We start from the raw sequence: 14,657 nt of genomic DNA on the forward strand, positions 1-14,657 counted from the left end.
GACTCAAAGGTGAATTTACATGCCTCATGTGGATTCCTGTTGGCTAACTCTTATCTTCACACGACCTTCAACACGGGGCATGTTGAGGCCCTTGAAAGCCTCGGCTAGTCTTCTTCTTTAGGCGAATTTTATTCATTTTTCACACCACTTTGGGCTTCCAAATCACTTTGAATTTCTTCTATATGGACTTTTTTGCCTTTAAACCTTATTAAAAACTATCAAAAACATTAAAATTCTGAAAATCAAATATAATGAAACTAAAATTAACAAATTAACTAAAATAAACATTAAAACCATAAAATTACTAAACTAAAAAGGTAAAATGGATGCAAAACTATCCTAAAATACTTATATAAAATGAGTTTATCAAATTCCCCCAAACTCAAATATTTGCTTATCCTCAAGCAAATTAAAAATAATTATATGCAATTGGGGTACCTTTTCTTAAATTCATGAAAATCACTCATTCAAGCTTTCAAACTTACCTCTAGCCACTAACAAACCATATACTCACCTTCAAGATATAAGGAATTCAATTCTCACCAAAGTTATCATTGCTTAGCCTTGGGTCAATTATCCATTCCATCAAACCCAAACCAATCAATTACATAGAGAAATCATGCTAGAACAGGTTCTAAAACAATCCATAAACTAAAGCGTCTCATATGATGATGGAAATAGTTTAAATGGATGAATAATGTGCCAATCCCATAGGTAAACCAACTAATCTAATCTCCACTAATGTAACAAAACACAATTAAGAGATCAAAAGGACTTTTAATGGTTGTAATAGGGCTAAGAGGTAATAATGTGACTAACAAAGAAAAGGCAAAAGGGAAGCAAAATATAAGAATAATTAAATTGTTAAAAAGATCAAGATACACTTTTCTTTTATTTTTTTTATTTTTTTATTTTTTTTATTTTTTATTTATTTTTTATTTTTTTTTTTAAGAATCAAATGGGAAGAAGAACTTTAAAATAAATCACCAATGCTAGCATACAATTTTGTTTTTTTTTTTTTGCAACTCTTTAAGGGACTACACAAATAACATTGAATTTTGCATTGCAATTGTCCCTTTTTAATCCACCCCCAAACTTATTTCTTTATATACTTGGATAGCAAATAATTTTTTTTTTTCGCAACATGATATGATTGCTAGCCAATTTTACATTAGTACTTCTCCCATTTAATTATTATACTTTTTCTCCTCTTTTTTTTTTTTTTTTTTTTTTTTTTGTATCTATCACTTAAACAAATTATTCTCATAAAGGGTAGGTAAGTGTTTAGGTTTATGGCTAGGTAGATTATGGGTACCAAAAAAATAAGGGGTATAAATGAAGGCTCAAATTGATTTCAAAGGGAAAATTTAAAGTGAGGTTGGTTAAGGTTAAAAATGTGAGTTTAAAATTTGAAGAACGCCTTAATCATTTCTATTTTCAAGTGAATACTAAAATTTCACCTCGAAAGGTCTAGAATGCTTGTTCTAGGATTGGTGAGACACAATTAGTTATTTCTTATTCTAGAGTTTTCTCTGAGCACTCAAAACTCAATATAATTAATTGGGTGGCCCTTAGCTAAGAAGATATAAACCTAGATAAGAATCTCATAACCTCATACCAATCCGGAGCTTTCAATCTATCAAACCCATAAAAAAGAGGTAAGCTCAATTGCTTTTCAAAATGATTCTCAATCTTCTAAGAATTAGGTAAAAATTTATTTATTTATATTTTTTTTATGTATGCATGATTCCTAAAATGAATGCAAAAATTAAATAAAATAAAAAAAATTGAAATAAAAACTATACGTAATCTACATGATATCTATATACAAGTGTATATATTTACATGGTGTAGGTGTATGGTGTATGTGAACTAAGTAACTAAGTTTAAATGAAATGCAATAAAATGCAATTTAAGTAATGTAAATGAAAAGGATTAAAAATTTTGCAAAAATTTTGCCCTGCCCCAAACTCAAATTAGACAATGTCCTCATTGGCTTAATCGAAGTGGCAGAAATATCAATGAAATCAATAAATGATAACTTGGAGAGATATAAACTAAGAAAGAGTGGAACAGAGTTACCATGTAGAACGTACATGCCTAGTGGTGAATGATCAGAATATGTACATGAGGCATGTGAATTATAAGTATTGGGAGTATGAGGCATGTTAATCAAAATGCATAAGGCATGTTGAAGTAAAGGTAAATTAGCATGCCCTGTGCCAACTGCTGAGGAACTGATATGGGGTATCAAAATGGGGCATGTCATGCTCCAAGAAAGTTTCGGTGGGTTTTAAAAAATTTTGAAAATTTGAAGCAATGCAAATAGATCATAGGAGAGCATGGCCCTTAGCATGAGGCATGGCACAGGGAAGCAGTGTCAACATGTGACAGATGAATGTCGAGAAGTTACCTTAGAGGCAGAATTATCAAGGCTAAGAGAATAGCGGCTGCTGTATTGTCAATAATTCAGTTATATGACTATTAAAAAGCAATATCAGTAATGCTATTACAATAGTTAATAGAAACTGAAATTAAAGAAAATGATCAATTCAATAGAAATCTATATAACAAGGATAGTGCAAGTATCACAGCAAAAGAAAACAATGCAGCTAGCAACAATGAACAAGCCAACGTAAGATTCATGAAACAAACAGAATTAAAAGAAACAAAAATTAAATCATTTACAAATAGATAAAACATATAAATGTTCCAATAACCAGGAAATTAACAGTTGAAGAATAAAGCAAACTGACCAATTTGCGCAATTAAAAACTAAAGTTTCAGAAACTAACTGAAATTAACAAAAACAAAATTCTAAAACTAGACAGCTGGTTGGTCTTCTTCATTGGTGGATGGCATGGGCTCATTTGCTGCTGCAGGTACTTGCTCAGTGGATTTCTCAGAAGCAGTATCCAGGTTTTCTACCATAGCATTCATCTCTTTAAAAATGTCTTGGCCCCAGTTGTACAGCTGGTTAAAAGAGGTTGCCAGCTTGTTGTAAATGTCAATCATTTCTTTGTCATGGATTTTCTGCTTTTTCCTGAATGCAGAAAACTTCTTTTTAATCTTTTTCTCAAGCTTGGCTTGCTTCTGACCAAGAGTATCAACCTTAGCTTCTAAAGCTTTTAAAGCAACCATAATATCAGGATTAGCATCAGAAACAGGCCGGGCCACTAGTGGGCCATTATTAAAATGTAATGGCCCGGCCCACTAGTGATATTGTCCGCTCTGGGCTGAAGCCCTCACGGTTTTAAAACGCGTCACTAGGGGTTACGAACCACCAACTTATAAACCCAGCATCTCTCCCGTGTTTTGTCGATGTGGGATTTGCCTAGGGTGTTACAATCCACCCCCCTTATGGGACTCAGCGTCCTCGCTGAGGTTTGCCCCACCATCGCTCAAGGTTGCACGCAGAGCGGCTCTGATACCACAAATGTAATGGCCCGGCCCACTAGTGATATTGTCCGCTCTGGGCCGAAGCCCTCACGGTTTTAAAATGAGTCACTAGGGGTTACGAACCACGAACTTATAAACCCAGCATCTCTCCCGTGTTTTGTCGATGTGGGATTTGCCTAGGGTGTTACATCAGTCTTCAGACCAAGATTCAATTTTGAAGTCTATGATGGAGAATTTCTTAGCTGCTCAACAAAAACAAGGAGAAATGATTCAACAATTAACTTCAAGGATAGACTAGCTTGCCACTCATAACAGGATGTTGGAAAACTAAATAGCTCAACAAGCAAATTCTTCTAGCAAAGCACAAGGAAAACTTCCAAGTCAACCAGAGAATCCTAGAGAACATTGCAAGGCAGTGATCCTAAGGAGTGGGAAGATTGTGGGAGATGAAAAGAGAGATGAGGTAGAAGAGGAAAAGAAGAAAGAAGATGAAGACAAGAATGAATCCACTTCAAATCATGATGAAGTTAATGAGGAAGCAAACAAGAAGAAGGAAGTTGAAAAAGAAAAAGAGGAAAAGTATATGTCTCCACCACCATACAAGCCACCATTGTCATATCCTCAGAGGTTTCAGAAAGCAAAGCTAAATAAGCAGTTCGAGAAATTTTTAGAAGTTTTGAAGAAATTATACATCAACATTCCATTTGCAGATGCAATTTCTCAAATGCCTTCATATGCTAAGTTCCTGAAAGAAATTTTGTCAAATAAGAAGAGACTAGAAAATTATGAAACTGTGGCATTAATAGAGGAGTGTAGTGCTCTCTTGCAGAATAAGCTCCCACCGAAATTGAAGGATCCAGGAAGTTTCTCTATTCGTTGTCATATTGGGGATACTAGTATTAATAAAGCATTGTGTGATCTTGGAGCTAGTGTAACTTTAATGCCACTATCTATATGTGAAAAGTTGAAGGTAGGAGATTTGAAGCCCACCACCATTTCTTTGTAATTGGCTGATAGATCTATCAAATATCCAGTGGGAATTTTAGAGAATGTGCCATTGAAGGTTAGAAAATTTTTTATTCCTGTGGATTTTGTGGTTCTAGAGATGGAGGAGGATGTAAGAACACCCATCATACTTGGAATACCATTTTTAGCTACTGCAGGAGCTAATATAGATGTGAAGAATGGGAAATTGAAGTTGAAAGTTGGAGAAGAGGAAATAGAATTCAGTTTATTCCAAGATTCCAAGGAATCAACTATGGTAAATTCTTGCTATAGAGTGAATGTTATAAAAAATGATACTGGAATGGAAAATATTAAGTTGGAGGGAAGTCAAATTACTCTTCATTCTCAGTATAATTAGCATACAATGCGAAAGAAAAAGTCTCCTTTGCCACTTCCTTTTGATAAGAATGAAACTCCAAGAGTAAAACTTAAGGCTCCATCTAAACAACTCAAAGCAGAAGGTTCATCTCAAGTTTGTAAGAGTAATTTGCAAGGTGTGGTTGGGATTCTAAACAAAGCAACAGGTGCTTTCATAGTAAATAGGAAAAAGTTGAAGTACAAATTTATTGCATCACCTATTGAGAAGGGAGGCAATACTTTCCAATTCCAACCACCATGAACTGAAAAGGGATCAAGTTAATGACCTTAAATTAGCGCTTCTTGGGCGGCAACCCAAGTTAATTTTTAGTAGTTTGTTAATTTTCTTTTTCTTATGTCATCCCTTATAACTCAAATTTTGATATTTTTCTAATTTTTGGTTTGTAGGCGAAATGCAAAAATTGGATGTTTTGAAAAATGCTGCAAAGAAAACTATGTTGCTGATTTAGGGGAAGTTTTCTATGTTTCTTTTAATTTGTTGGTAAATAGTAATTTTTTTTTTTCATGATGATGTATTGCTTGAGCTAGAATGAAATCAGAAAATTTAGTTGAGAGAAATTGATGATAAGGATTAAATTTTACTCTAGGATTGTGCAATGATGCTTAACATGTTTGTATTTAATTTTGGCTTATTTCAGTGTTCTAGCTATGTTTATGTGTTAGTTTGGCCAATTTAGCTTATTTTAAACTTGTTAATCTTGAAGGGATGATTGCTATAATTTGGAGTTAGTAATATGTTGCAAAAAGGAAGGGTAATTGCTATTTGGGAAAGTATTCTGCACTTTTATCTCATTGTGAATAATATTTTTTCTTTAATGCCAAATTGCTATTAGGTTGAATATACTTTGATGAAATGAGGAAGTTTAGTTGATATATGTGTTTTGAAGTGTTAATTTGGTGGAAATTTAATATAAAGTATTAAGGTATTGATTTTTGTTATTTTGAGTGTCAAGCATGCATTAAAGATTGAGTTTGCTATATATCATGTGAACAGTACTTTCTTGACTTTTATTGGATATATTGAATATGCTTTGATGGTATGAGCATATGGGTTAACAATATATGATATTGACTTAAACTTTTGTGTTTTGAGGTGTGAACTATGGTTGAAATCTATTTTGAAGTGTTTTGGTCAATAATTCATACTGATTTGGTTGTTCTTTGATAGAGTACTTTTAGAATTTTGGATTTTTAGAGTGAAATCTTGAGTTTTATATCAGGTCTAATAACAATGAGTATGACATGCCTCATACTAAGGGTTATGTTATCATGTGAGCTATTTGAATTGCTTAAAATTGCAAAATTTTTGAAACCCACCGAAATTTTCCGGGAGCATGACATACCCCATGTTGGTACCCAGTGTCAGTTGATCAGCATTGAGCACATGGCATGCCAATTTACCTTTACTTCAACATGCCTCATGTTACTCAATCAGCGCACATGTTCACCTAAAAACCTAAACTCTAAAATTTTCCAATTCACTTTTCCCTTTTTCACCTCACTCACTTCTATTTAATTTGATATAATTGGGATACTTTTGCACATATTTTCTTTAAGCTACATTGTTCATATTATTTTGAGCTTAATTTTGAATTAATTGTTCTTATTTAGCTTTAATTCCCAATTGTACATACTGTATGAGCTGATTAGTTTATTCACCGTTTGTCTGTAACACCCTAGGCAAATCCCACATCGACAAAACACGGGAGAGATGCTGGGTTTATAAGTTGGTAGTTCGTAACCCCTAGTGACGCGTTTTAAAATCGTGAGGGCTTCGGCCCAGAGCGGACAATATCACTAGTGGGACGGGCCCTTACATTTGTGGTATCAGAGCTGCTCCGCGTGCAACCTTGAACGATGGTGGGGCAAACCTCAGCGAGGATGCTGAGTCCCATAAGGGGGGTGAATTGTAACACCCTAGGCAAATCCCACATCGACAAAACACGGGAGAGATACTGGGTTTATAAGTTGGTGGTTCGTAACCCCTAGTGACGCGTTTTAAAACCGTGAGGGCTTCGGCCCAGAGCGGACAATATTACTAGTGGGACGGGCCGTTACATTTGTGATACTGGGTTTATAAGTTGGTGGTTCGTAACCCCTAGTGACGCGTTTTAAAATCGCGAGGGCTTCGGCCCAGAGCGGACAATATCACTAGTGGGACGGGCCGTTACATTTGTGGTATCACAAATGTAACGGCCCGTCCCACTAGTGATATTGTCCGCTCTGGGCCGAAGCCCTCGCGATACCACAAATGTAACGGCCCGTCCCACTAGTGATATTGTCTGCTCTGGGCCGAAGCCCTCACGATTTTAAAACGCGTCACTAGGGGTTACGAACTACCAACTTATAAACCCAGCATCTCTCCCGTGTTTTGTCGATGTGGGATTTGCCTAGGGTGTTACAATCCACCCCCTTTATGGGACTCAAAGCCCCTCGAGGTTTGCCCCACCATCGCTCAAGGTTGCACGCGGAGCGGCTCTGATACCACAAATGTAATGGCCCGGCCCACTAGTGATATTGTCCGCTCTGGGCCAAAGCCCTCACGGTTTTAAAACACGTCAATAGGGGTTACAAACCATCAACTTATAAACCCAGCAACTCTCCCGTGTTTTGTCGATGTGGGATTTGCCTAGGGTGTTACATTGTCCATCTTTACATTCATTTTAGACATTAAGAACAATGTCTCATTTGAGTTTAGGGGAGCGTAAAATTTTTAATCCTTTTTATTTGCATTACTTAAATTCCATTTTATTTATACTTAGTTACTTAGTTCACATACGTCATACACCTACACCATGTAAATATATATACTTGCATATAGATATCATATAGATTATATATAGTTTTTATTTCATTTTTTTTATTACTTAAGTTTTGCATTTATTTTAGGAATCATGCATACAAAAAATAATAATAAATTTCTACCTAATTCTTAGAAGATTGAGAATCATTTTTAAAAGCAATTGAGCTTTCCTCTAGATGGGTTTGATGGATTGAAAGTTCCAGATTGGTATAAGGCTATAAGATTCTTATCTAAGTTTATATCTTCTTAGCCAAGGGCCACCTAATTAATTACATTGAGTTTTGAGTGCTTAAAAAAAACTCTAGAGTAACAAATAACTAATTGTTTCTCACCAATCGTAGAACAAGCCTTCTAGACCTTTCGAGGGGAAATCTTAGTATTCACTTGAAAGAGAAATGATCAAGGCATTCTTTTAATTTTAAATCCATATTTTTAGCCTTAACCAACCCCACTTTAAAATTTCCTTTTGAAACCAATTTGTACATTCATTTATACCCCTTATTTCCTTAGTACCCATAATCTACCTAGCCATAAACCTAAACACTTACCTACCCTTTATGAGAATAATTTGTTTAAGTGATAGATACCTTTAAAAAAAAAAGTGAGAGAAGTATATAATAATTAAATGGGAGAAGTACTAAAGTAAAATTAGCTAGCAATCATATCATGTTATAGAAACTATTTAGCACCCAAGTACATAAAGAAATGAGTTTGGGGGTGGATTAAAAAGAGACAATTGCAATACAAAATTCAATGTTATTTATGTAGTCCCTTAAAGAGTTCAAAAATTATATGCTAGCATTGGTGATTTATTGTAAAGTTGTTCCTCCCATTTAATTCAAAAAATAATAATAAATAATAAAATAAAATAAAAATAAAAATAAAAGAAAAGTATATCTTAATCTTTTTAACAATTTAATTATGCTTATGTTTTGCTTTCCTTTTACATTTTATTTGTTAGCCACATTATTACCCTTTAGCCCCATTACAACCATTAAAAGTCCTTTTGATCTTTTGATAGTATTTTGCTATATTAGTGGAGATTGGAATAGTTGGTTTGCCTATGTGATTGGCACATTATTCCTCCATTTAACTATTTCCATCATCATTTGAGACATTTTAGTTTATGGATTGTTTTAGAGCCTATTTGAGCATGATTTCTCTATGTAATTGATTGGTTTGGGTTTGATGGAATGAACAATTGATCTGAGGCTAAGCAATGATAACTTTAGTGAGAATTGAATTCCTTATACCTTGAAGGTTGGTATATGGTTTGTTGGTGGCTAGAGGTAAGTTTGAGAGCTTTGATGAGTGATTTTCATGAATTTAAGAAAAAGAGGTACCCCAATTGCATATAATTATTTTTAATTTGCTTGAGGATAAGCAAAGGTTTGAGTTTGGGGGAATTTGATAAACCAATTTTATATAAATATTTTAAGGTAGTTTTGCATCCATTTTGCCCTTTTTAGTTTAGTATTTTTATGTTTTTAATGCTTATTTTAGTTAATTTGTTAATTTTAGTTTCATTATATTTTATTTTTGGAATTTTAATGTTTTTGATAGGTTTTAATAAGGTTTAAAGGCAAAAAGGTCTATATAGAAGAAATTAAAAGTGATTTGGAAGCTTAAAGTAGTGTGAAAAATGAAGAAAATTTGCTTAAAGAAGAAGACCAGCCGAGATTTTCAAGGGCTTCAACATGCCCCGTGTTAAAGGTCGTGTGAAAAAAAGAGTCAGCCAGCTGGAATCCATATGAGGCATGTAAATTCAACACTAGGTCGTGTGGACAGAGATTTTGGAACAAAATATGCCGAAAGTTTCAAGGGCTTCAACATGCCCCGTGTAGCTGGTCGTGCAGAATCTAAAGGCTCCTCCTCCGAATCGACATGAGGCAAGTTGAAAATAACTTAAATCAACATAAGGCATATGGGATGGCGCTGGCAGATTTGCTGATATGGAAAAATTTTCTTTTTTCACACCTTTTGTCTTTATCTCTTTAGAGACTATTTTTAGAGCAAATCTTGAGGAGATATATAAGCATCATTTTCTCATTTTTACAATAAGGAGAAAGAGAAAGAAAAATCAAAAGAGGAAGGAAAGAAGGAATCACACCATTTTTGGAGGAAAAACACCTGCAGAGTAACATTTCCAGCTTTCATTTTCAGAGATTTAGATCTTCTTCTTCTGGATTCTTTTATTTTTAGTCTTATTTTCATGTTTTCTTGCTCTTTTTCATATTTACTACTTGTAAATATAAGCATGAGTGAGTAGATACTTAAAATTTCAAAGTTGGGAAAAAAGATTTAAGTTTTATTTATGGATTTGGACTAGTTTTAATCATATTTTAGTATATATAAGTTTTTATACTTATCTTGTGTGCTTATTTACATACCCATTGCTGGTACCCTTTGGGTTTTGTTCTTAATCTTATATTGAATGACCGAGAGGTGAAAATCTATAATAGATAATCAAGATGATGAACTTAATCACCTAGTGTTAGAAATAAACTAGTGAGTTAAGAGAAATTTCTAGTTGATTAAAGTGCTTAAAGGGTTTTGGGTGATTAAACATCGCATGATAATGGGGTTTAGTTTCCTTTAAAATACTCTTTAGTTTGCTTGAAAGAGAAATTAAAAGAAATCAGAATCAACTTCCTTCAAACTTGTATTTTCCTTAATCTTGGTTTTGCCTATTCAAATCCCAATGAAATTTACTTCATGAACCTCAACTATGAAATCAATTTTTACCATTAATTAATTAAATCTTTTGTCACTTGCTGAAATTTTAGTAAATTAGTATAGCGTTTAGAATTTTAATTGCTTAATTTATTATAATTTCCTTATTTTCTTAATTTAATTTGCTACATCTCTTACTCTATTTTTGGCACAAATTATTGATAGCCCAAATAATCGTGACTTTTATAGTTTGGTACTCAAACAATAAATCTCTGTGGAGCGATATCTTTTATTTACTACTTGAACGACCCGTATACTTGCGGAGTACCCATCACTCATATAATGGTACAGTACAAAAAAAATCATCAACGAAAACCCATATATGGTTCAGTAAGAAAAGAATCATCAGTACGAAAAGAAACATCCCTTAATATATATATAATTTTTTTGCAACTCATAATGGAATAAATAAGATAGAAATCCATATATAGTCTTGCTCGTGTGATTGAAAAAAAAAATCGTACCTTCTTGTTGTTGTAGAAGACGAAGAGCTTTTGGAGATAAAAGGACCAAAAAATAAAACAAGTTGAGAAGAAATAGGGAAGTGATATATAAATAGTGTATTTAGCTTCTGCTAATCTACCCACCCCATAGTTAACATTTAACCCATAAAAAGAGGTTAAATGTTAATGAGGTTAAAAATTAACCTATTCACTTTAAAGCATCCAAACTGCATTAAAAATTACAAGGTTAATTATTAACCTTTATTAACCCCGTACCAAATGCACCCTTATAGATAATTCCTTACTAACTAAAGTTCATTGATTAACTTGTTATTTTTAGAGATAAGTTGGGAAAATCCCCCAGCCTATAAATAAATTTATCCTTACCAAATAGATTTGATAGCGAAACTCTCCTCTCATTGATTCAGGTTGACTCAATTAATAAGCTTAATTATAATCGTAAATATATATATATATATATATATATATATATATATATATATATATATAAGAGAAAAGTATTCTTATGATATTGTTATGTAACATTTTCTCTTATGGTATTGTCATGTGACATTTCTCCATTTTAATTCTCTTTTATTTTTTTTAATTATATAACACAATTTTGATATTTAAAATGAAAAAAAGAATAATATGGTTGAATCAACTTTAAAGGATTCTACATTTTAAGCAATATTCCTATTATATTTTTATATTTTTATATTTTTATTATAAAACCTTTATTAAAAAATTTAATAGATAAAAAAATTAATAAAAAATAAAATATATAAAAAGTAACTATATCTTTAAATAATGTTTCGATTATATTACTATGTTTTTATTATTTTTATTATGAAATTTTTATAAAAAATTTGAGAGATAAAAAAAATTAATAACAATATGAAATATTTAATTAATAAAAAATAAAATATATAAAAAAATAAAATATGAAATAATTAATAAAAAAATTAAGATATTATTTAATTTCTGTCATGACCCAACCTATAGGCCGAACCGGCACTAGGATCTGGGTTAGCATAAAGCCCTCAAGGCCCGTAGTAAGCCTTACTGTTCCCAAACCCATGACCAGACCCATAATTTAGGCTCCACATGCATATAAAATAATTTAAATTAAAATATTATAATTTTATTTCGGGCCAACTTAACCCAATAATTATCAGAAACTCAAAATAAGGGAGTCCAGCTTAACCCGGTTACATCATTTACAAATTATTTAAGTATCATATAAATCTCTATTTATTAACCTCAAGAATTTAAATTCACAATTTCTAATAGGGTCTATACTATTTCTAATACATGCAGAGTTCTAAATTTCAAATTTAGAGAATAATAATAAAATTCAGTAATTATTGATAACCTGCGAGAAAAGAAGCAGGTTATTCTAAAAAAGGTCTCCTCCTGTAGCCTGAAAAAATAGAGTGAACAAGAGTGAGCGTTCTACTCAGAGAGTAAAATACTAATTCTAACCACAATTTCTATAACTATCTAAAGCTAATGCATCCTAAGGAATGGAATGCAACATCATCATAAATTTCATACAAATTACATCATAATAGTAAAAAGGCAATTTAGAGCACTCACACACCCAATACTGTTCAAACAGTATATATATGAGAGCTGATCCCCTATACAGCTCTCTTAATCCAACCTCTACCAGTGAGTGTCTCTCAAGCCGGACTTTCACTTAATAAACCAAATGCAGGGTCCCAGCGAGTGTCTCTCAAGCCGTGTCTACCCCGACTTATCCATAGAGGACCGGGTCCAAGTGAGTGTCTCTCAAGCAGTGTTTACCCATCCTTATCCAATACCATATCATACGCACGTCAACGCACACACACTGCTCCAAATTATCACAAATAACATCCATGGCACTTTATTAATTATGAATGCAATATAAAAAGTGCCTAGTATTTAACTACATAGATACATATTTATAAGTGATGCATGGGCATGCTTGAACATATAATAATATCGAAATTATAATTAAAATTAATATTTTACTCATAGTACACCAGAGACGACTGTAGAGGTTGGGTGAAGAAAGATAGTTGATTCTGATTACCTACATAATTTTATTGTGAATTTATTAGTGCTAATTCAAATAAAAATAAATTTTAAAGAGGCAAACACATCCCAATTTGTGCCGAAAATTCAGTAGAGGAGTCTCCCTTATACCTAGGACCTACCCAATCTGCAAAAGGCTTCAAAATACACTACTATATCTGTCAATCACATAATCAAAACTCAATCACATCACAAGGCCCCTCCTGGACCCACCCAAACAGTCAACAACCACAATTTGAAAATTTACAATTTAGCCCCTATAATTAGCCTTTTTGCAAAAACTACCCAAACGAGCTCTAAAAATTCTAAAATTTTGCCTCACAGTCCTTAATAATATTATAAGGCTATTGCAAAAAGACTTATAATTTTCTGATCATCCACGAATATTTTATGAATTTTATTCAAAATCGGTATTAGCCGGAAATGAGCAATTTGGAGTTCGAGTTTACCTATGCCAATTCTGACACCTGGAATACGTCCAAAACGTCTGAAAATGCTAGGATTGACTATAATATCGACCACGTTCTAAGACGGGCTGCCAGGCAGCCAGATCTGGCTGAAAATGCAGTCCCAACGCCGGTGAGTTATCCTCGATCCGATTACACCTAAATTAAATCCAAATTGTGTTAATAATTATCATAAAATTATTTTTAAATTTTGTAAATCGAAAAAGTGTAAAAATCTCACCAAGTGATCTGGACCGTTCGATTATCGCCTTTTTCAAATGATGTCCGATCGGAGTGGGACTAGTCTTATCTCGTAGATTTCACCGTTCCGAGACCATCGGTGGTCTCAAATTTCTGATCCAACGGTCGGATTGCCAGAAAAATGGCCAGAATGCTAGCTGCCCAACATTTTCTCTCTCCTCCTGATCTTGCCAAAAAACTCCATGGATTCCGGCATGCTTGGCCGGGAACTGGGGTCCTTACCATCCAAGAAGGTTCGCCGACGTCTTCCACCTCCGTCCGACAGCACAATGGCCGGAGTTGGCCTCCAACTCACTCAAGCGCTTGCTTTCTCTCTCTCTCTTTCTCGTCGACCTGCGTTGCTGCCACCTCTCGCCATCTAGAGCAGCTCCGGTGGCCACTGGGTGGTTGTCCTGCCGACCGGCTTGGGCTCTTGCCGAAAGAGAAGGGAAAGAAAAGAATGGGAAGGGGGAAATCGGGAAAGGATGCATGGAAGGGGGGGGGGGGCTGCTACATTTTTTTTTCTGGTTTTGTTTTTTTTTTATCTTTTAATTACATAGCTAGTCCCTAAAGTTTCATGAGTTATTCACTTAAGTCCAAATTTTTAATTCTTTGAAATTTTAGCTTTCAAGTTAAAACAACAACAACAACAATAATAATAATAATAATAATAATAATAATAATAATAATAATAATAATAATAATATATGAAAAACAAAATGACACCCATTTAATAAAAATTACCATTGTTAAAATATTAATTTAAATTCATGAATAAAATATCAATAGATTATCAGGTCAATAAAAGAAAAATAAAATATATTTATTAGAAAAATTGGGTTGTTACAATTTTCATACACTAAAATTAAAAAAATATGAAAATTAAATTTATTTATATATTAAAATTATTAATAACCAATTGCACAATTCCCTAATTGTGGTATATAGCAAGAGGAAATTTATGTGAAATCCATATATTTAATAGATAGATTTCACTATACATATTATATCTTAGACTTATGATAGACTGAGTTTACGTGAGAAAAATTCTACAGGAAGAATGAAAATTTTATGCGTTGTCAAATTAATGCATCCATAGTGTGTGATCGATTAAAATAACAAAGCTAG

General features: G+C 33.1%; 1 protein-coding gene across 1 annotated transcript; it reads left to right on the forward strand.

Annotated features, from left to right (window-relative positions):
- The first annotated feature begins 3,625 nt into the window (after nucleotides 1-3,625).
- Nucleotides 3,626-4,762, forward strand: LOC131169449 (uncharacterized). The gene is made up of 4 exons (XM_058128677.1): nucleotides 3,626-3,696; nucleotides 3,757-4,072; nucleotides 4,229-4,369; nucleotides 4,463-4,762. Exons 1-4 carry the CDS (start codon nucleotides 3,626-3,628, stop codon nucleotides 4,760-4,762), a joined length of 828 nt encoding a protein of 275 aa, XP_057984660.1.
- Nucleotides 4,763-14,657: the final 9,895 nt, after the last annotated feature.

The sequence above is a fragment of the Hevea brasiliensis genome, chromosome 10 (assembly GCF_030052815.1).
Source record: "Hevea brasiliensis isolate MT/VB/25A 57/8 chromosome 10, ASM3005281v1, whole genome shotgun sequence".
Classification (NCBI taxonomy): Eukaryota; Viridiplantae; Streptophyta; class Magnoliopsida; order Malpighiales; family Euphorbiaceae; genus Hevea; species Hevea brasiliensis.